This window comes from Orbicella faveolata, unplaced genomic scaffold, assembly GCF_042242905.1.
Source record: "Orbicella faveolata isolate gen_17 unplaced genomic scaffold, um_ofav_v1 contig_4, whole genome shotgun sequence".
Lineage (NCBI taxonomy): Eukaryota > Metazoa > Cnidaria > Anthozoa > Scleractinia > Merulinidae > Orbicella > Orbicella faveolata.
This window is the reverse complement of record NW_028301569.1, coordinates 6743416-6766766: the sequence shown is the minus strand read 5'-3', so window position 1 is coordinate 6766766 and position 23351 is coordinate 6743416. Positions and strand designations below refer to the sequence as shown.

Sequence of the window (23351 nt, the reverse complement as noted above, 5' to 3'; positions counted from 1 at the left end):
CACTGTAAGCAACGAAAACAAAATCTTCATTACCTTGTTTTGATGCACAACTTCAGCTTAAGTTAACCGAGGTTATAAGTGGAAAAAAAAAGACAAGATAGAAAAAAGAAAACAAATCTCTACACAATAAGTACCTTAGATTAGCGGTTGCAGATCACACTTCTATGCTGTTATGATAGCAGAAACCGAATTGATGCTCTTTGCTGTAGTTCAGTCTACTTTCGTTTGACAAAGACACATGTTCGCGTTTGATTTTAGCTAGCTATCTGTCATGAATGTCATATTACGAGCAGCTGACCATGACAGCTGAAGAAGAAAGGAGAGAAATTTTAGCTGCCGAGCTAAGAGAATTCGCAACAAGAAGCCTGAAGGCTTTCACGCGGAATGCTTTGGTCGATGTGCTTATGCCTTCAACTTTGAATGGCTATCTGCGTAGAAATAAATCCAAACGGAAACGATAACATTCAGCTTTGCAGTTGTATTTCTTCAACAAAAAGATAACAATGTGGTTTGCGTTAAAATTTGTATACATTTGATACTAAGAGCACACTCTTCTTCTCTTAATAAGAATATTGTTTTTCCAGCTGAGGCTGGTTCGAATACCGAATCAACTATCAACTCGTAGAAATCGAGAGCGAATAATCTATTTGTTTTAGTAGAAGTCCAACTGAAATTAACGCAAATAATGGTTTCCAATTATTTTTCTACGTATTATTAAATTTTGAACTTTATCAAAATCGTACGGACTGAATTGCCATTGGAAATTTGCAGTTGTCTACGCGCGTGCACCCGTGTTTTCAATAAATTCAAGTTTTCAAAGTCAAGAAACCGTTAATGCCCTTTATTAGTCTTCTCAGAAATTTAATTATCCAGTTACATCTACAATTTCCTCCAAAACGTCGGGAAAAGACTGACAGCCGCTGCGCTGTAATTATAATGCCTGAAGTGTACGAGTAGCTCGGTCAATCAGATTGCAGCATTTGCATTAGTATACTACTAAGATTCTACTAATTAAGAAATAGAAACACAGAACTAGCACGAGCTGTATATATTTGCTGCAAAGTTAACTGGAATGGATCGGGTGATCGAGCGAAATTCGAACCCATAACAATTGCCATTCAGAAGCAAAGAGGGCATTAGGTTGTAACATCATTTTAATCAGCAAGAGTATATACAATCTGTTTGCATAGGTAAAAATTTAAACATAGAAAATCTACTATATATAAAATAAGTTTTTATTCAATTCCAGAGTCAATGTCTATTCTATTCTAATTATGGTAATTATGGTGATTAGCAACCTCGTTCTCTGAAATTACTACTTGAAATTTCTGATCAATAGTTTTTTGTTATTAATTAATGATATTTCTGACAGAATAATGAATTTTTCACAAGAGAACTTAGGAAGGGCAAAAAATGTTTGACCGCGCGAATGTTGGGGACGAGGCCTCAAAATGTTTCCCTGTGGGAGGAGTACCAAAGTGGAAGTTTGACGTAGCATGTTACCTAGCTACATGTTACCTAGCAACAATGTAATGACTGACAAGCCACTGGAGTTACTAGTAACAAGCCTGGTGCCTAAAACTATGGTGTTCTACGGCTGCTTAAGTATCACTTTTTGCCTAGTGCCGTTTCTAGTGAATATATTTTTAACTTCTAAACTTAAATACCTTTGACCGAGGGTCTCTTGCTTTGACGGCGTGCTTTTTCATATTCCACGACTATAAGCAAGATTTTGATCAAAGAAAGCAGATTCACTATTTCATTATCATTTTTCTCTTCTTTTCTAAGCCACTTCACCGAGTCATTTGAGCACTATACGTAAGACAAGATATCTTCAGCACGAATACGAAACTAAGTTTATAACTGTTGCATCTTCAACAACTATGCTAAAACTATGATAAAACAAGAACCCAACAAAGTTTTGAAATTTCTGGGCTTGTTGCGTGTCAATCAAGAGTACGCTAAGTCAATTTCCGTACCATCTTGAATGGCTTTCTGATCAGGCCTTCGAAGGGCAGTCTTGCACTTCCAAAGCGCTAACGATCTACCAATACATTACTGCACCAAAGGTATTCAAAACTGATTTATCCTAATAGTTAGAAAATCGTTTGTCCAAAGCCGAGTTTCATCCGGATACTGGACATCGCTTTGTAAATCTGTTCTCTCAAACCTCAGCAGGAATTACATCAGGATGATGCTTGCATGTCGGGGAGCCGCCACCAACAGTAGAAGTAACCGTTATTTTCCTTCCGGGTGGCTCCTTCATTGACAATGAAGTCAATGGTGTAACAACCTCGTACTTGTTCTGCCGTGACGCTGTCTTGGGATAACCAGTTCGGGAATCAGTCTCCGTCTTTCGAACTCGGAGCCCTTTACCAAGAAGCAGCCACTTCCATTGATTACGAACTTCTTGGTGCCTTATACAATGAAAATAAAATATCAAAAACCCTTGAAGCGAGTTGAATATACAGAACAGATAGTCGAAGACCAGCTGGGCACGTGACACAGCCAGCGCGCCAAACGCCCACGTGAGTCCCAACAGAATCAAAATGGCGGTCGCGGTGCGTACTCGCTGATAAGAGGTAGATTTTTTCTCCGCTGAAACCATAGCGCCTGTTCTGTTGAGCGTGCGTATAGCCAGGACAAAAATGACGAAGTTGATGAGGATTATCAAGAGAATAGGAGCAAACTGGGCGGCGTGGAAGGGAACACCATGAAGAACACAACTGTCAAGAAATGAACGAAAGAGAGAAATTAGGTAACTGCAAAGAAACAAGAATAACAGCTAACACCGCAACAATCGTACCCAGATCTCACTTTGTTTGAGCTTGGCCCTGGGAGATCTGGATTCCAGATTACGACATTTCTTGCCAATTTTCGCAGCTCACCGTTGTATTGACGTAATTTTATGAAAAAGGGAAGGACAGCTCTGGTCAAAGGAGTAAATTTTAATGTTTAACATTTTTATAATATAAATGTTCCGCTCAATTCTGTCAAAAACTGAACATTCACCTGAAACAATTTCTGCCGGTTGAATCAATTCAAGAGTGTGCAGTCGGACTTATTAGTGAATCGGATCTAGCGTCCTGTTAACTTTGAACTACTTTGCTTTTTCACCAACCACGAAAGAGAAGGCAATGACATCAACCATATTTTATTTCCCGAGGTGTTACTTTGACAAAATGTAGGTAGGTAAAGTCTGCATATGAGCCAAGGGGTCCACCAGGCCGGAGCTTATCCCGGTCTCAGTAGCATGAAGCGACTAGGAGTATTTCCACTCCCCCCTGGATGGGATGCTAGTCCATCGCAGGGTTACCCCCCCCCCCGACAATAATTTGCCGGTACCCTTTACACACCTGGAACGAGAGAGGCACTGTGAGAGTAAAGTGTCTTGGACTCGAACCCAGACCGCTCGATCCGTAGTCAAGCGCACTAACCACGAGGCCACCGCGCCTCCACTAATAACGAATCCCCGCAGTGATTAGACATTTCAACGAAAATATAGCCCCAGGGGTGTCCCCATCGCTAGTTCGACTTGAAAGAAGTACTTACACGTCTTCGTTGCCATAGTAACTCGTTGCCGAGGCGATAGTAATGAGCACAATGACACCAGGCACGCCCCAGGCCACCGCGGACGCCTTTAACATGAACTTTGATTGATAGGTAGCCATAACTTGTACAAAGGACATATACATGTTATAACCCTCCACTCCCATCCACATCACAGTCGCTAGAGCAAAGTAGTGAAGCAGAACCGCCACAATGCGACAGCCAATAGGATTCTCTGTCCGTGCTGCTCCCGCGATAAATACGATCAGCAGTAACATGAGCGCCACGCACAGGCTCATCAGGATTGGCTGCTGGTTAGTCTTACGTAAATTCCTGTGGGAGGGTGGGAAAGGAGAGTGTAAGCTGCTTAAGGTTAAAATGTTCTTACAAAATATCTCTTATAAGAAACCTATGTTGAATATTACTACAGTCTGGAGATCTACATGACAACTACAACGCTGTTTTTCAGTGTTCTAAGGAGTCTGTGTAATATAAAGGCAGCAAGTTTCACAATTATACAGTGCTTATTTCAAGAAACTGGTTAAAAGTTGTTTAGAAAGGAAAAACAGAAAATGTTCCACCACACTTTCACAAACCTGAACAATGCATATGTCATCAAGGTAAGGGTGAGTCCAACCAATGAAATTGCACAGCCCACGTAAGAGATGATTGACAGTGCCATGGCGTGTTTTTCGTCATGCTTCTTCGGACCAGACGCAGAGAATAGGACTGCAAAGTTAGTCATGTGATCACAGTGGCATTTCACCCGGCCTGCTTCATTCTTCATGAGCTTACAGCCTCGATCTGACCAGTTACCTAGCCCCCCTGCAATAACATGTTGAACAAGTATGAGTTCAGACAGTGAATATTTTTGCACTTAGCTGTTTTAACTTCATTCGCCTTGCACCATGTCACCCAAATTTCGAAAAATCACCTGCTTGTATTGGTCTGTTTCATCTAATGCCCAGACCCTGACGCTGCCGGACTCTGGCCGCAGTATGCCTTTATCACCCCCTTAATACGTATAGAGTAAATCTACCCATAGGAGAATAATATTTCCTAAGTTTGCCTAATGTGTTCTTATATATTTAATACCTACTGAGAAATAGACGATTTAGGTCTATAAAAAGGTTATAATTTATTAAGGGGGAAAGCACTTGTTACTCGCCAGAAAATGAAATTTAATATGGGTGGGTTCCCTTGCATCTATTCCATAAAGGAAGCCGTTTTAATTTTTATAGGCTGTAGCAGGCTCAGTTTTATGTTACTAGGGGGTTTTAATGACAAATTTTTGCCTATAGAATCTTATCCCGCCAAGTTCTAGCCTTCTTAATTATACGTGATTTTTTGTTTTGCAGTACCCTCCACAAAGCATGGAAATAAGCTCGGCCCAACTGAATGAACAATATCGAGAAAACAATTTCTTACCCATAGCACTGAAGTCCCAAAATACACACACAGACTCTCCGCTTTCCAAATCCACTTCAAGTGCGGGCTCAAAAACAAGTTCAAGTGGTTTACTGAGGTTGTCAAACGTCATCTCCTGAACGCTGCTAGAAATAACTCGACTCATAACCGAAGAAGGCTCCTGTTCACTCTCTTCCTCATCCGGGACAACCGGTTGGAAAAACTTGTCATTCTGGTAAATCACAAAACCAATCTTCACCGTTTTACCGGAAGGAGTCTCCTTCTCAAACATGACTTCCGGTAGCGTGATTGACGTTTGAACATCGGCCATCGGAAGTTCGTCGCTGACCATGCTATCGGACGTTAATTTGTTTGGGTCAGCGGTAGGTGATTTGACAGCAAGAGACATGCCCGAAAAAGAGCCTGGGTCCACACGGTTAGATTGGATCGCTACACTTGGAGCAACAAGGCGCCTTGAAGATTCCTTGTCAGACAGTGGAAGAGTTGTCGCTACTTTGTCCAACGCTTGAAGAAACCTAAAAGAATTAAAAGTGTTTTGAGTTACAACAAGAGAGAAGATAATTATTTCCCTGAATAAGGCCAGCTTTTCTCTTTGTTAGTCTTAACTGGCGAAGAAGTCCATTACACAGTTTTTGCCATGCACAATTTAACAAATTGACGTCAGTTTTTCATGCGTCTGTCCTGCTATTGCTTATGAATTTTGTCATAACATTGTCAAAGTAGCTGTGGATCCACGAGGCGATAGATCCGCAATGGTGGTTCTCGCTTTTTGACACATCGCACAAATTATAAATTCATGCGTCTGTCCGCTTATTGACAATGAAATTTAGCCAATGATCGCGCGAGAAATTATACAGTTATCGCTAAAAGCCCATTTTTACAGTTCCGTGCTTAGTGGTCAGGCCTTTGAATGGAAGCGAGGCCAGAGTTGGCTTTGTTATGACACAAACCTTGTTACTTTTCTTGCTACTTTTTTTTAATGCCATCACAAGGTCAACCAAAACCTCGATTCAATGCAAAGGCTGGGTTACAGTTCAAAGAACTTTAAAATGGTGTATTTAGCACACGGCAATAAAAAAAGTTTTTAACGTGACAAAGTTCCTTAGCAAAGCTGTTATAGTCAGCTATCGTTCTCTTATGTAGTCTTACTTGGAAGAAGCTTTATTTGATCGCTGGCTCTCTTGAAGATCCTCCTTCTTCATTTTCATCACATTGTCAATCACGTCCACAACGTCTTGGGCAGTCTTTAAACAGAAAAACAAACAAATGCATTTTTTTAATTACTCGTAAACATATATGCTAATTGGCAGCAAGCCAGGTTACTTTTCATACCTCGTTCAACGAATCAGCCAATGAGACAACACTTCCTATGACGTCAGCAATCAGCACCGCGTCAGCCTCGGTCATGTCGTCAGACTCTGACGTCAGATTCTTTACATCTTTCGTTACCTTGACAACGTTTTGCTTGTCAATTGGAGTCTAGGGATAATAAAATATATAGCGTTGATTTCTACCATCATTTGTTCAGTTGATTGAAATTTTTTATAGTAAAAATTTAAAGTAAATTTTAAAAAAGAGAGGTATTGTCAAGCGCCTTTTTTAAGCCGGGCTCGTGTTTAGGTTCCGAATGGACGAGGAAACGCATATTATTGGCCTTTGATTCACGTTAAAGGTAGACTGTCTGTTTTGTCGACTCCTTGTTACATTTGGGAGGGATAACCCTGCGATAGACTAGCATCCCACCCAGAGGAGGGGGGAGGGGAGGGGGGAGAGAGTCGAAATACCACTAGTCGCTTCATGCCACAGAAACCGGATATAAGCGCCGGTCTGACGGGCCACTTAAATTGGCTTATATCTAGACTTTGTCTTTACCTTTTGTTAGATTTTACACTAAGAAAGAAAGCCTCGGACCATTCAAATTGATTTACATTCATAGCATCATTTGATTTCCAAATGGACTGTTCAAAAATGGCCGTTTTTTTTTTGTTTGAGACATCTCTTATCGTTCCTCGTAGGAACTGTTGAGCACTGTTTTGGTCGCTAATTCACATGTACCCTTTCACTGCAGTATCTGATCTCAATAGCAGTTAACTAAGCACATTCTACGTGGACATGTGACATCACCTACCTTCGCTAGATTGTTAAGCTTATTTGTTCTCGCGGATTTGTACTTGCAGTTGTTTACATCCGGGTTCCCCCACACACCACCAATCCAAAAGTTCCCGCCACAGGGGCGCGTCGCACCAGCGGCCTGAGGACCATACGGGCATTTTAGCGAAGACGAATTCTGACCAATCGCAGTTAACGGCCAATCAAATACTCCCATTATGGATTTTTTTCCAGTCTTCTTTGGCAGGCAGTGGGCTGCGCGGTAGTGAAGCAAAGAAAAGAAGACATTAACTAACAACTAGGGAAACAACGTCCTGAAAATTTCATTCTTTCTTTGATTTTATTGTAGGCGAGAATGAGACGGCATACAGGGATATGTCTGTGCTTTCGGTCAAAAGCAAACAAACAATAGTGAAACGCTGAAAAGAGGAGTGTTTATGCGGGGAAAAATGACAACGGTCACTGAAGTTCGCATCATAATAGCCTCTACTCTGGAGTGAGCTGCAGCCGTCATCTTTTCCATCTGCAAACGTTTGACCGCGGGAATAGTAGCAGTTTCAGAAACGCTGCTACTCATTCTCCCCATTTACTTCAATGTCTCTGTATACAAGGAAGTCCGCTTTTAACCCCATAATTTTCTATTTTTCTATCATGGACAACAATATCGTCATTTTAAAAAAATACACATATTTCAAAACCGAATAGATGAGAATGTTTCATTACGGAGCAACATAGGGGAACGCGTGAATCTACTCGTTATATCCTAGAAAACAAGATAAGAGTATTTTCAAAAACATGTTTGTAATTTTACCCCAATTTCTCAAACTAGTAAATTTTGTAAACCTACTTTCGTTTTCCTTGGAGGTTCGAAAATTCAGGATTGCAATGTTTCTTTGGTTTTCTTGTCTCCTATTTGGACCACTACAATTATATTTATCAGTACAAAAGCAATTATTTCAAAATCGAATTCGGGACAATCCCGTCTTCCAACGGTACGGGGAAAAGCGGCGCGAAAAATAAAGCAAATAAAAAAATATATCGTATGGAGATCACGGAAAACTTTGTTATCTGATTGCAGTTAAAATTGTGTTTAAATTCTGCGCTAAAAGGCGTTCATAATAAACGTATATACGTATTTTTTTCCCCTCAACAGCTGATGCACTCAATCTCGCAGCTGTTTATTAATTAACGGAAAATAACCGAAATTAAAAAGAACGCTAATTAAATATATATATTTTTTATATTGAGTCCAGCTTAATTTTATCTACAGCTTGCAATTTTTGTGGTGGAAAACAGCAAATTACTAGCTAATACTGTTACTGAAATGAAAACTGCAGAAAGAGAAGACGTGAGTCAAGAAATAATATTTTGTGGGACTACGTAAGTAATTAGTATTCTGTCAAAACTCACCGGACACTCAAAAAGTATTTTTAGAAAAGCTTTTCAAACTGCAGCTTGAACATCTATTTACCATTAAATTCCCCTCTGATATAAACTATTGTTTGAATTTTATACTAGAACCATTCTTTATTAACCACGCTTAGCCGCTGGCTGAGAATTGATCTTGTTCTATTTGAAGAATGCGCCTCGGTTGAGGCGGAACACACAAAGATAACGGACACTTTACATTGTGTACTGATTCTAAAACCAAAGGCAGAAAAATTTCTAATGCAAGAACTAAGTCCATAGAGGACAGTATTAAACAAGTTCCGTTTATGAGATGGGCGCAAATCTTCAAAGGTAAAACAGAATTCTAAAATACAACGAAAGGCAACTAAACAACATTATTTCCTCTTCGAAAAACAACGACACTTGTCATGGCCAGATGTCAGAAAGAGCGATTCCAGTCAATAAATCTTGGTAACTGCATGAACTTTTGAGATATTTAATTGTGATTACTTAAAATGTTAGCACAAAAGCCGAGGAAGGAGGAATGCTAAAACAAGTTAAATTAGTAAACACTTAATTATAGTTTGCTAATGAAATAATGCAAATGTAAATTAAGTTCACGAAATTGTGTTCTGGCCCCAGTTGTTCAAAGGCTGGATAACGCTATCCACCGGAAAAATTGCTATGCAGTGGATAAGTGTTAACAAAATAAACAATGCTGTACGCTGGATAGTGAGTTATCCGGTTATCCCTCCAGCCAACTAGGGCCAGGTGATTAAAGCATTATTCCAAATCAAGGAAAAAGAATCATCTATTCAAACCCATTGAACTGGCAAAGTGCAAAGAGCAAGCACAATTAACTATCTCAACAACACAGAGTGAAGAAGCCTTCACGAGTCAGAATCGAGCAAAGATGAATCACACTGCACTCAACACAACCTTTTCTAGTTGTAGTTTTTCCTTCAGTCCTCTAAATCCCGCAAACATCTCTCCTGATCTTCGCGCTGTATTCATCGCCAGAATCGTCGTGAACGCTGTCACCTGTCCTCTCATCATTTTGCTCAACATCCTGGTGATAGTTGCAGTGAAAACTAAACGACAGCTTCGCACCAAATCTAATATAGCACTCGCCTGCTTATCCACAACTGACCTTGTCATTGGATTAGTTGTTCAACCTCTACATATTGCCAGCGCAAGTTTACTTCTCAAAGGTGAACAAAACATGTTTTGTACTTTAACAGACCTTTCAAACACAGTCATAATTGCATGTTTACTGGCTTCATTTTATCATTTCATTTTGATGAGCGCCGAACGTTATGTTGCGATAAAACACCCCTTCACATACGAGACCCAGGTCACTGAAATTCGCATCATCGTGGCCTCTTGTCTGGCGTGGGCTGTAGCCATCATCCTCTACAGCAAAAACCTTTTGACCATTGCAATTCTAGTAATTTTTCAAATGCTGCTTGCCGTTGTGGCTGTTTACTTTAATGTTTCAGTTTATAAGGAAGTCCGTCGCCAAGAGACACAAATTGCTGTTAACCAAGTTTCCTTACAAGCCAAGAAGAAGCTACTTAAGAATAAGAAAGCTTTTTACACAACACTTATTGTACTACTAGTTATTTTGCTGTGTTATATTCCGACGCGTATCTGTATTGTTGTTCTTCTTCTATCTAAAGAAAAAATTCCCGAAAACGTAAGACATATTGCTATTTATCTTTTACCTTTAATGCCAGTATTGAATTCGTTGTTTAATCCGTTAATTTACGCTGTGAGAATAAGACACTTTCGCGTGGCTCTCATTCAGTTGTTGTCGAGAAAAACTATTGCACAAGCCGAACAACTTGAAAGGAAAATCTTTGGACCAAGAGAGTGTGGAGTCAACGCAAATGCCGAGCTTGGACAGGTTGGCGCTCGCCGACAAGATGCGTGGCAAGAAAATGATTAAATAAACAAGGAATGTGAGAATAAACAGCGAACACAGGCACGAAACGAATATGAAGAAACGGACAGGCACGGTGGCCTCATGGTTAGTGCGCTCGTCTCCGGATCGGTTCGAGCCCTGGCCGAGGACACTGCGATGGGTTCTTGGGCAAGGCACCTTACTCTCACAGTGCCTCTCTCCACCCAGGTGTATAAATGGGTACCGGCGAACTTAATGCTGGGGGTAACCCTGCGATGGACTAGCATCCCATCCAGGGGGGAGTAGATATACTCCTAGTCGCTTCATGCTACAGAAACCGGGATAAGCTCCGGCCTGATGAGCCACTTGGCTCGGACGTAGACTTTACCTTTATCTATCAGTTTTGGAGTAGTAAGAGACTGAGAGATATCAATATTTGTCCAAAATAGTTGTGTAAAAAGATCTAACAAGTCTTCTTTGGGTGATTAAATTGTACTTATTTTAATTTTGTTGATCTTGCTTAATTTTGGTGTAGTCGGATCTTTTTTTTTAATATTCTGGCCGGACAACAACAGCAGAAACAGAAAAATATGCAAAAACACGTTCTAAGATCAAAAATATAACTTCCCACCTGATAAGAATCAGGAAAGTGGTATCATTTTTTTTTTAATAATTTGATTTTTTTTCCCCTCTGTTGTACACCACTAGATAATTCTGATTATTGTAAAATCAAATTGGTTGTAAAAATCTCGTGATTGAGAGGAAGAAGACAGTGCGCACGATAGCATAAAATAGGAATTTTGGAAACCACGACGGCGACGCCCAGGACAACGTCGATTAAAAAATGAATTTATATTTTACCTACGCATCTCGCGATACTCTATAAAGTCATTTACTTTGTTTATCACTGTCAAAACTATCGCAAAACTAAATCTGGAACACAGCGATAAATTTGAAATAAAAATTTAAAACAATTAGCCGTCATAGTTTACGTTCTCCAGACTACGCAGAATTTGGTCATTTCACGTTGATGTTTTGCAGAGGACGGCAAAGAAATGTACCAAGATTTATAACGCACGTGCACCGCCATTGTTCTGCTCATTAAACCTTTTGTTTAGCGACGTTCCCGTTGCCGTTAGCCTTGTGGTTTTCTTAAGCTGCAGGGAATCTTTCTGACCTGTCAAGCTTTTCGTTCCTCGTAAAGGCAGCCTTGGATGAGGGAAGTGCTTATTTTCTGCGTTTATAATTTTCAATTTATCTTGCACTTGGGACAGAAACAACTAAAACGTACAATCTGAACAGCTGTTGGATACTCTCATTTAATTACTTTGTTTTTAATTAATTCATACCTTGCAACTTTCCAAAATATCCGTCAATGGATAACATGACAAGTAAAACAAGACATTTGGTGAGCATACTGAGTGATTTGCAGCAGAAAACAACAGCCATTTGAATCCGCAGTCGCTAGCTAAGGCTCGCTGTCCGAATCATTTAAGCGCGCAATCCATCAGCAGTTTTAACGTAACTGTTATGAATTAATAGATATTTTTCTTCATAAATAAATTAAGTGTAACGTTGGAAAAGTGATAAGATTCCAGCTAGGTGACCTAAATTTGGCGTCGAGGTCGGCGGTTCGAATTCTGGTGTAGGTACTTTTTTTTTTCTCCGAGCTACTAAAGGACGCTTTGCATTTATAAAAGAAAATTAAAATGTTTAAGAAATACAAGCAATGTAATCATATTAAAAAATGACATGATGTTGAAATTTGAAAGACAGTCGAACCCCTATTAAGCGGCCACCCCTATTAGGCGGCCAGTCATCAATGTCCGATGAGGGCTTTTCTACTGTTTTTACCACTGTTAAACGACCAACCCCTTTTAGGTGGCCACTATCCATTTCCCCGAGGGTGGCCGTTTAATAGGGGTTGAACTGTAACTCGCGGTAGAAAAACACTTCTCGAGCACGAAACCCACGCACATGATTTTTGGCGAAGTTTTGGTTAAAAACCGAACGACATACTAAAAACAGCTCTTTTTTCGCTTCACGCAAAAACACGAGCAAATCACGGATTTTGAATATACCCGCACCACGCTCGTACACGCCTTGCACACAATCTTTCAATCGCTTGCAATTTTCTTTTCTCTAGAAATAGTTTCTGTTTCGTTTGCAACAGAGGAAAACTTACTTGCACTTCTAACAGTCACGCTCTTGCGTGACACCCGCAAAGGCTTGAGTGTGTTATCCATGGCGCTTTCATCAGCCAATAGCGTCTCGAGCCTACTGTAGTATGAAGTGAGGTCTTCACTCTTAGCTGAGCTGTAAATTACCAAATCCACACCCACCTTACCAGACGAGTCCCTGCAGGTGTAAACAAATAAGATGACCGCCCCTTTGTAACTTAAACTTAAGCCCACTAAAAGGTATTAAGTCTGATTATGACAAAATGATCTGATTTCAAAAGGTTGTTCGCACTTTCAAATCGAGAAGAGACCTGGAGAAAGTCTAATGGCGCAGAGGCTTGTGGGACCGTTACTGGGGACAAAACAAAAGACGAGAAGCTATAACGATCCCACAAGCGACTGCGAGATGACACTCGGCCCAGATTTCTTCGCGCTTTCAAAGTGGCGAATGCAACAGTAGTAACATCGAAAAATGAGACGCGAATGACTTGAATAAATAAAATATTCATACCTGAATTGAACAAGTTTGACTTCATAGCTCCAAGCAGGATTTCCGCTATTGAGATAGTTTTGCAGCTGGAATAAAGAAGAATGAATGTGTCAAAAATAATCAAATTACCAAGGTCCTTACAAATTTAAATTTGGGATGAGATTCAGCATTAGATTTCTGCATTGCGTTTGTTGTCTGCCGTTTGCACGTAACAGAGAGCATTTTCGCATTCGATGTAAAGATGTGCACTTTCTTCAGTTTTTGTTATAAATTAATTAATTTAATGTCTAGAGGATAAGTTAACGGAATCAATAGCAAGCGTAGTTTTGTCAATTTTAGTAAAAGGTGCGGTGCTTCACTCTATCGCGAGGTTCGTTATATCGAAAAGTTCGCTATCTGTGAGGTTCGTTATATTACGGTTCATTAGACGAGGCTTTGTCATAAGGTTAAAATCAATTTACTGAAGTTTGCTGCATAAACGATCATTTTATCGGGATAACTACATCAAGGTTTGCTCTATCAAGTTTGTAATGTAGTTATATGTACATTTAGAAATGCCTAGATTTCAGTAGTTCCGTGGTTAGTTATCTTGTGCCACTTTTTTTCTAAGAAATTCACATGAAGACTTACTTTTCGCTGGATTGCGATCTGCATGCTCGAGTAGCTCGAGCTACTCGGATCAAATAGGTCTTCTTTGAATTTTTCATTCACGATTCGAAATGACACTCTTGACGTAAGGACATCTGAAAAAAAGGAAACAAAGAATAAAAAGTCAAACATGCGACTGTCATCTTCATCTTAATCGCCACCTTTCCCTGATGATCTTCAGAAAGCCCTTACAAATACTGAGAGTAAGTTAAGTTGTTTAGCTGTATGTAGGCAACATATGACAATGTCCCAAATCATTTAAGACAAATGTGTTTTCCAAAATGCTGGTATACCAGGTTTTTTCAACAAGAAAAGTTGTTTAAATCAGAAATTTCTCGCCTGGATTTTAAATAGTTCTGTAAAATTAGTGTCCAGACCCTTCGTACACACATATTTTTGTAGTGTCATGGCGGCTGACACCCTGGTAGTTATTAATTTATTAGCTGTTCCACTGTCCAAAGGACATTGCTGGCGCATACAAAGAAATCGTGAAGGACAATTTGTTGATCCGTGCAGACGTGAATGCAGCGTAACTTGGCCGGGTAATCAGAAAACAAACCACTCTCGCCCCAGAGCCGCTTGTCTCTCTTAGCCGGCGGCGGCCTTGGAACGATGAAAAGGTGGCTCTGAAAATCAGCACTGAATTCAGTTGTGAAAATCTTACGCCAAGAGTCTAGCCAATCAAAATCATGTGTCTCCAGAGCAGTCAACTTTTCCTCATGCCAAGGTCCCGGCGGCTAAGAAGGGCAGACGGGTCTGGGGACAAGAATAAAAACAAACCTTTCAAAACAACTAAGGCTGGTTTTGATAAACTGCTTGTTAAAAATGTCGAGAAACTGCAATGATAGTCGCCTTGATCCTCATGTTGAAATTTGTCAATCTTCAGTTGGCTTCCTTCTCGTCCAACTGACTTTCCGTTCTTGTACCACGTGATCGTCACTTGCAGTGGACTGGAAGCGTTGCATGTTAGTACAGCTGGAGCGTTCTCCTTTAACTCTTGGGAGACTGGGTTCAAGGTAACGTTCGGTGGACCTACGGGGAGCAAAATAATGAACCAGTAACCAACCAACCAAACAAAAGAACATAAATACAGGAAAAGACACAGATTCGCAGTCAGAAAAACAGAAGACAGAAACACAGACAAGCCGTCACAGAGGGACCAACCGATCGACCAAACGACTGACCGACCGGCAGACACATAGACGGACAGATAGACAGACGGTCAGAGAACACAAAGATTCAAATGCAAGCAGACAGACAAACAGCTAATCAAACCAAGACAAAAAAAGACATAGAGACACGAAGAGAGATGGACAAATCAATTTCAAGCTAAGAGGAAAACCCTTTTAGAAACTTACATCTCACAGAATGAAAAGTAAAAACGGTTGAAATCCGTGACACTACCGACCGCATCACGTGACCAACTGTTACTTAAACGGAAGAAGCTTGAGACCATTCACACCAATTAAACAAATTTAACTAACTCAGGTTTAGGTTTAGGTTTTTTCAATTTGTCAAATTATGCTTTCCAGTCACCTCGAGAAGACAAATTTCAAACCAAATTGTTAAGATATTCCAATTAAACGGGTTTTGCTTTATTAGTTGTGGGGTGCGCACGGTATAAGCGACTAATTTTTAGTCCTTTTTAGTTAAACCACTTTTAAACATGTTTAACTTGTTAGTGTGAAAGGGGTATTGCAAGTAATCACGTGACTTACCAATACAACTGGGGTACTGCTGTATCACAGCTTCCATATTGTTAGGATCAGAAGCGCAATCAACTCTAAACTTCTCACTTGCGTTAACCGCCTGTCGCCATTTATACAAAGGCTTTAGGCACTGCGCAGTCGGACAGGGCATTTGACCATTAGCCGGCGAGACCCCGGAACAAAATCGTACGGCTTCGTTATAAATCACTCGGATATCTTTGCACTCGTCACGTGATATCAATTTGAAGTTTGCCGTGTTTGCAGTTTTCCCCCACTGGTCGCTGTCTGTCACGCGAATTTTCAGATCAAATTCGTCCCCATCATTAAACTTGAAGTCTCGTGTTACTTCTATCTGTCCACTCAAACGATGAATGCAGAAATAGTTCAGTGGCACGATTGTGCCAGCGTCTTCGCATACGTCAACAATGTCACGCCGTCGTCGTCTTTTTAAGCTGCCTCGTGACTGCATTCCGCGTTGTGTGACACTGTCAATGTAAAATATGAAAGGTTGAGCCAAGGAAGACAGTTGCCCTGTTAAGGTCACATTCGCGACAACAGTGCCAGGCCTGATACCATAAGGTAGGTAAACCTTCAGCTTACGGAGTTGCAAAGGGTTTGTGTCTGTAAGAGAAAAAAAAACATAACATTCTATATGAGGTTCTTGTCTGTTCCATTAAAAAATAAAAGGAGAGGGGACTAAGAAGTAGTTCCTAGTCTCCTTTCCTATTTTCGTATCAAGAGACTGCCAAACTTCAAGACATGACGACCAAATCACTTACAAAAAGCTAATCACTTCTGAAGAAACTAGCTGACCTAGTGACTACTGTGACATATGCGGAAATTCTCTTTGTAACAGAACTACAGATTGTGTACCAGGATGTAAGTACGAGGGTGTGTTGTGCCAATATTTCCAAATGATGTCATCCTTTTCAATAAAGAGGCATTTGAAGTCGTCGGGCAGCTAAACGAGAGAATTCAAAAGAGCGGCATTTCATGGAACGTGAAGCTAAAAACTTTCAAACTTCTAATGCAATTTATTACTTAGAGTGCGCTTGAGTGATGCATGACGTGGCGTGTGAATTGCGCGCGCATGAAGGATGCGCATAGACCATTACAGGGAACGTCCATTTTGTTATCGTCATAAGCTAGTTACCTGAGCAGTTGGACTTGCTTGTCATCGCTGTCTTGCCGAATGTCTGTTCATTTCCTGGACAATTTTTACACGACGTTTGACCTTGCTTGTCCTGATAAGTGTCAGAAGGGCAACGGACACAGAAGCTACTCGGAACGAACTTAAATCCAGCGACACAACCTAAAAAAAGCGGAAAAAAATCAGTCTTAGATTTGGCAAGCCTGGAAGCCCATCACTTCTACTTCCTTAATTAATTAGCTTTAGCCTCTTTCTCAAGGCGAGTCTTGGTGCCCATCCTCTCATATGAATATGCGATTTCATTCACATACAAATTAACCTCATTTCCATATGAATGATTGAGCACCAGGCCTCGCTTTAATAGAGAGACTTGAGGCAACTCGGAAATGGGCTATTTGTCCAAAAGTATAGAGAGGCACTAAAGCCTGGTTTTCACCAGCAACGCAAGCACAACCGTAAGCACAAACGCTTGCAATAGGGATGACCCAAGTAAAAACGAAATTCGACGCAAACACAAGCACAAGCAAAATCATCCGCGCCTTCCAATCTGTTTAGGTGCGAGGTAATCTGGATCCAGTGTTTTCACTGGCCGAACATAACCACGTGTGGTATATATCCCTGTGCTTGTGTTATGCCTGAGCGGAATTTCGTTTTCACTTGTTGCAGCGCCAACGCAAGCGTAAGCGCAAGCGCAAGAAAAAGGAAAAATTTTGATCCTTGTGCTTGTGCTTGCTCTTGTGCTTATGCCTGCGTCAAGGCCGTTTTCACGGTGAAATAAGAATTATTGTGTTTGCGCTTGTGCTTGCGTCGCTAGTGAAAACCAGGCTTAAGTGTGTCTAGGATAAGAAGCGCAGTGATTCCTTTGAAAACTATATTAAAGACTGTACGTGCCCAAAGTCTTTGTACAGATAAAATCCCTTCTAAACCCTAATTTCATTTAACTATACACTTCAAGTGTGCATTCTCTTCATCAAACAAAATTGTTAGCAAAAAATAACTGCCGCGAGAGTTCGCTCCAGGCCCTCGCAAAACTTCGAAGGAGCCTCATCTTGAAGAAGACCAGTGAAGCTGGTAGAAATCTATTTTAGCTGCGATGATATAAATTGTTGTCAATCCATTTCTAGCTACTCTGATGAGACTTTTACAAGATCCGTCTGAAGTACTTTGTTCAAAGACATTGTCTCCCAATTCTTGAAAAAAAAAATTTCAAGTTAGGAATGTTAAGTGAGTTTGAGATCAGAAGTTCTGGAAATAAACGGCAAAGGTAAAAAAAAAAAGAAGATTCTTACCACATTTAGTGCTGGACACCTTGATTGAGCCCGCAGCACAACAAGGCGGCGGTATATCCCCACCACAGCAAGATCTCTTGTCGGATATCGTGGACAAATTGTATTTGTTGTAAGTGACGTCACCTTCAGTTATGGAGGGTGTGTTGTTGTCTAAAAGTCCCTTGTGATTAGTTTTCGCTGTGTTAATACAATTTGTGAGCTTCGAGGAAACTTGATAATCAGGTACATTACTTGCTGCTGTGAATATCAAAGGAACTCTGAAGAAGACACTGGTCACCCCTGGGGGGGAGGCTGTTATTTCTTCGGTGTTGGTGATTACTCCACTGCATTCTGGAACAATTGCAGAAAATTTAAGAAGGTTGGATAACGTTGTGAAAACGCTGGAAAATTTATTTTTGGTATCTGCAATGGTGCTAGGTTTTAGCCCACCAGGAATGTTGTAGTGAAATGTGATGTCGACTTCGTAACATCTTTTAACATCGTAGTTAGCAATAAGAGAAGCATCTGAAAAAAATATACAAGAAAACCTGTTAGATTAATGCACTGCTTAAAAATTTGATAACAGACGAGAAGCGAGTCAGAGTAATACAAATTGAGGGTTGTCTATACGTCATGACCAGAGAGACACATACAAAGTTATCATACGCGCCATAGAAATTTTAAACTGCAGTTTTTCAAGGCCATCTTTCCTTTACTCTGCCTCGATCTTTCCCAGTCTTAAACACAGTTGTTCCACTTTGGCGTTGTTATAATGCCACATAAGGCTAGGTGTTTATCTACGTTAAAAGCATTATTATTTCGACCACAGGTTTTTCATTTTGAATACGATGTAAATTTAAGTTATAAGGTGCTTTCATAACAGAGTAATTTTACAAAACTTTACACATCGTCGTTAACAATTACAGTGATCGGGTTGTATTTAAACACATTTTTACATGAGCATAGTTGTTGTTACTTCATTTTTCGACTTCTGAGTCCCACTTTGTTCTTGTATCTCACACGAGAGATATTAAAAGCGTTAGCGACATGGAAGTCCACAGGAAAATTTCATCAAAGCCTTCCCTCCGAAACGAAAGACTTACTGTCCGAATGAACGTGACGTCACCAAAACATCACTTACTAACAATCTCGTATACATCTTGTGCCCAGTTTCCACCCCGTCCGTTCACACATCTGTTGGAGGTCCCGTACTTTTTGTATGTCATGTGAGCCTGCGGTCCTGACCAGCACTCTCCAGCGTACTGCACTCCAAAAAATAAGTACCCAGCCTTCTCTGTGGCCAGGGCGCACTTCTCAACAGCTTTGCTATCGCGTCGCCATTTACCAAGAAGTTTGGGCATGGTTCGATTAGCTTTGTCTTTGAAACACCCAATATGATGATAATTGACTGCTAGAGACAAAGGGGGAACGGTTTTGAACAGATTCGCCATTGGATCATAGGCTTAGCATAGGCAAGCAAAGCGTACAAATAATATTTCAGTCTCCGAAAGATAACGAGTTTCGTAGCTTATTTCGTCAAAACTATGATGTCCTGGAGTTGTCAAACTGTCTTTAAGAAAAAAAAACGCAACTGAATAACGTCGATTTACTTAGAGCAATAATTGCAAGACCGCAGGGTAGATAAGTTCTGCTCGGAAGATTCTTTGAAACGTTTCCACTGACAACAGAATACAATGCTCGCAATTATGTCCAAAGAAAGAAACATCTGAGTTTCGTCGTTTTGCTAATTGACGAGGATAAAATCCGGTCACTTCCGTTTACTAGTCCATTTTATAAATCATAATGTCAAAAACGGGGTAAAAGTCCGCTCTAACGTCGCAAAGTAAGACAATTACGAGGAATAACATAATTTCTGTAGTAGTACTAGGGTTTATTTTTCGCGCATTGCAACACAACGTGCGTTTTTATTCCAACAGTGTACATGTATGGCGTGACTAGTTTTTGACGAAACTCATTTTTAGAAACCAAAAAACCAAATGCCCACTTTAAATTACAGAAAATCTTTACCACTGAGTAATCATTTTATAAATAGCTCTGGAGGGATAACGCATGAACAACAGCAGACGACATGAAACGTGAGACAACAGGAAAATATTCTCTTAAAACACAAGTTCAGACATTCTTGTTTAGAAAAACAACAGGGCAGTAGTTGAACGTGGGTGAAATTCCTTGATGATGTCATTAAACATAAGTCTTTGGGTTGTTGCTGAGACAACGGACTACACACAACATCAAAGGATGAACAGAAATTATAATATTTTTGACTCGCTTTATCGAGATTCTTCTGCTTTCCTTTCATACATTTCTCCCACTTATCGAACTCGTTGACAAGAAACAAGAACCTTAGTAATACCAATCATAGAATTTTTAATGATATTTACAAAATATCTCGGCTCCGACAGTTGAAAATGATAACTGAGAATAATATTTCATCCAAATATTTCTCTACGCAGTTTGTTCGCGACAACTTTATTTTTAAACACACGTCAAGGAAGCCATCTGTGGCCAAGATCAATGTCGGAGAAATGACGTAATCAACGGAACATTCAGTTTCCTGTTACCAGCCGACAATGCTTGGTATTTATAGCTTTTTTCCTTATTGTTCATGTGCGATCTCGACTTGTCAATTTCAGACAAGCGGCTTGATTGAATTCTAAAACGATAATAAAGGACAACAAATTACCAATTTATACTCTTTCTGTTGTGTTTGCTTCATGAGACGGTAAAAACAAGCTTTGAAGTACTTCGTAAATTTGCAACTGCATTATTACATATCCTCCTGAGAATAATTTGAAGCGCTACGTCGACTGATCACCGGGGGCAAATATCAAAATGCTTGTAACACGCAGTTAAAAAAAAATGTTTATAAACATGAGTATTTGCTGTAGATGCAAACAATGTAAGATACAGCTTTCGAGAAATATTGTATTATGCCGATGGCATTTTCTTCAAACTTTAACTGAACTGAAAAAATTCCCAAAGATGTCCCGCTGGGAAAGTACTTAGACGGGAGAGAGAAACTAAAGAGAATCAACTTTCCGTCCATTCATAATTTTTGCATAATTATACACAAAATTCTTATCGGCATAGTATTCATCGAATTGTTCCTTAAATATTGCCACGAAAGAGTTCTACTGCTAACAAGTGGGCTGATAAAGCGAGACATACTTGAGGAAACCAAGCCACTGATATACGAACAGATACACAAGCCCTTTCGTGCCAAGATCAGTTCATATTGTTTCTGTACCGGCCAAAACAAACGACGTAAGATGTGGATTGTTTTGGAAACTTTACAGTGAATGTAAGATAATTTACGACAGCACAAAACAGTGAAATTCTTTGTCCTACAAGTTAATATTTCGATTTAGGACAACTAATTTCTCGCGAAGGTCGCGATCGCTCGTAAGGGATACTTTTAACCTTTACTACAGTCATATACACAAACTCTTGTTTCGTTCGATTAAACACGTCAATCTCTGCTTACCTGAGGTCGATAGAGTTTGTACCAAGAAGAGAACGATCAGAGTGCACGATAAGACCAATGTTTCTTTAGTATACATCCTCTGTTCTATAGTTATCAGTGTTGTGATCGACCTCCCCTCGAACGACGAAATTGAGCGTGATCTCTTTTCAATGTCGCATATTATCCTAATGTCCCGAAGCTTGATGATCTGCGGCCTCAGCTAGTACTTAACGAACTTCCGTTGCGTTTATACGACGCTTCTTCCTTCCATGCCCACAGGGCAAATCAAATCTTTAAGAATTAAAAGCCACTTTGTTAGTAATCAGTGCAGAAGTCTGAACGTGCAGTAACTTGAGATCGATTACTCTCTGAGGTTTGTTTTGAGAGCGAACTATGCACAGAGATCTGGACACTAACCTTAGCGTGACTCTTTGCAAAGCGCCTGATGGAAGTTGTTTAATACTTTGTGTGTTGAAGACTGTTTTGGTAGTTGTAGACTGTTTTGATAGCCGTTTGGCGAGATCGTTATGGAGATTGTTTTATTACTACTTTGTGATTTTTATAAGTATATTTATCAGTGTCATGACAAACGAAGTTTCTAGATACGTTTAACCTCCAATGAGTCACAGCTAGCTAATGGTTTCCGCGTCAACGAGTTTCAGCTAAACGTGGGAACATTTACTTAGTTTGCTTCGCACATGTTTTTCCTTTCATGAAAAGCAAACAAATACTTATATGCTTTATTAAAATCATCCACCAAGCATTAATTGTTGAACGGCAGGCATCCCCACTCCGAAGACACTTCAGTTTACAAACCGGTGTTACTACGTTGACTGCAACGTAAATTACACTTCTGCAACAATTCTCGGACTATTCAAAGCTGTACTGATCAAAGAATTAGAAAGAAAATGCAGTAAGAATTTTTTCCAGATTTTAATTCCGATATTAAGGAATAAACTTCAATAAAAAAAAATTCTTTGTTTCAAATGCCTCTTAAATAAATAGCTCGTCGTTTATTACGAACCATGTTAACCGGAAGAGAAATGAAATCTTTATTTGGCATAGAAAACAACGGGAAAGCTTAAGATGGCTTTATTAGGCAATCAAGCCACTCTAAAGCCTGGAAAGAGACAGGAAACAGCGGCCATGACGCACCGCTTGAGAAGCAGAAACCAAAAATCCGGCAATGAATTAATTTATGCTTTTAATTCTGGTACTTTTGTAGTTGACACCTTTCCGAAAAAATTACACTTGCTGATTTCAATGAAAAATTAACAAAAGGGTTCCCGTTATGCTTTGGCGAAAAAGTTCTGTCAACCTCATTTGTAAAATTTTAGGGTCCTGCGTAAAGTAAATTAACAAGGAGCCATTTTCATGGACTTTTCAGACAAGGACTTCAAGTGTAAGACCGAAGTCTGTTGACAAATACATTACTTTCAGGCACATGTAAACTACAAAACGACAATGTGGAAAAACAAACAAAGGCCTACAAAATTTCGCTGACTTCTAGCCGTTAATTTTTTGAGGAAATTTTATATTAAACCAACGACCATACCATTGCGAAACCGAGAGCGCAAATTAACATTCTTCGGTGGTATAAAATGTGGACAAATGTTAGCTTACAACTACACGCCTTCTAAGTTAAAATCACAAATAAATATTGATACAAACTTAAATTGGTTTGGATAGCAATTTGAAGCAAGCGTATACAATTTATCCCTATATGTTTTGAACTATTTCAAGAAGACATTGGGATATCTTTTTTATGCCTTGCAGCGGAGTTTAATTTCCGATCGATGAGGAACTGTAATTTGTACCAAGAAAATATAAACAATTAGAACCCCCCACTGCGTCACTACAAATGAATCAATCTCCTTAAAGAACATCTTACCTTCACTTTGTGGAAACCGTTCCCAGTGCGTGCGACGCCTTTAGAAACCGCGACTCAATTCGAAACTTGAACTCTTTCAAAACAGTTTTCAGCTGCTGTCGGTTTTGAATACTTAAAAAGCACGTGCAAGCTGTCAAACATACAATATCGGGA

General features: G+C 39.9%; 2 protein-coding genes across 7 annotated transcripts; one reads left to right on the top strand and one right to left on the bottom strand.

Annotated features, from left to right (window-relative positions):
* Positions 1 to 1136: 1136 nt before the first annotated feature.
* Positions 1137 to 23351, bottom strand: LOC110045523 (uncharacterized). Of its 6 annotated transcripts, none has more exons than XM_089276307.1 (17): positions 23199 to 23351; positions 21329 to 21598; positions 18965 to 19234; positions 17845 to 18348; positions 16559 to 16717; positions 15415 to 16026; positions 14477 to 14728; positions 13679 to 13791; positions 13070 to 13134; positions 12564 to 12736; positions 7106 to 7341; positions 6310 to 6456; positions 6127 to 6221; positions 4978 to 5492; positions 4146 to 4374; positions 3553 to 3882; positions 1137 to 2726 (listed from the first exon to the last, which is right to left on the bottom strand). In XM_089276307.1, exons 2-17 carry the CDS (start codon positions 21402 to 21404, stop codon positions 2165 to 2167), a joined length of 4338 nt encoding a protein of 1445 aa, XP_089132433.1. In that variant the 5' UTR covers positions 21405 to 21598; positions 23199 to 23351; the 3' UTR covers positions 1137 to 2164. The 6 variants fall into 6 exon arrangements, with proteins under 6 accessions (XP_089132433.1, XP_089132434.1, XP_089132436.1 ...); XM_089276308.1 differs by lacking the exon at positions 23199 to 23351 and adding an exon at positions 21725 to 21855; XM_089276310.1 differs by lacking the exon at positions 21329 to 21598 and having other exon boundaries at positions 18965 to 19231; positions 23199 to 23312.
* Positions 9389 to 10425, top strand: LOC110045543 (beta-2 adrenergic receptor-like). Its single transcript, XM_020751144.2, has one exon. It carries the CDS (start codon positions 9389 to 9391, stop codon positions 10421 to 10423), a length of 1035 nt encoding a protein of 344 aa, XP_020606803.2. The 3' UTR covers positions 10424 to 10425.

Coding starts and splice junctions, on each gene's coding strand:
- LOC110045543 (XM_020751144.2), top strand. CDS start 9,389: ATGAATCACACTGCACTCAACACAACCTTTTCTAGTTGTAGTTTTTCC.
- LOC110045523 (XM_089276307.1), bottom strand. CDS start 21,404: ATGTATACTAAAGAAACATTGGTCTTATCGTGCACTCTGATCGTTCTC. Junction 18,349..18,964: donor AGATGTATACGAGATTGTTA/GTAAGTGATGTT, acceptor TATTTTTTTCAG/ATGCTTCTCTTATTGCTAAC. Junction 3,883..4,145: donor ATGACATATGCATTGTTCAG/GTTTGTGAAAGT, acceptor ACCCTCCCACAG/GAATTTACGTAAGACTAACC.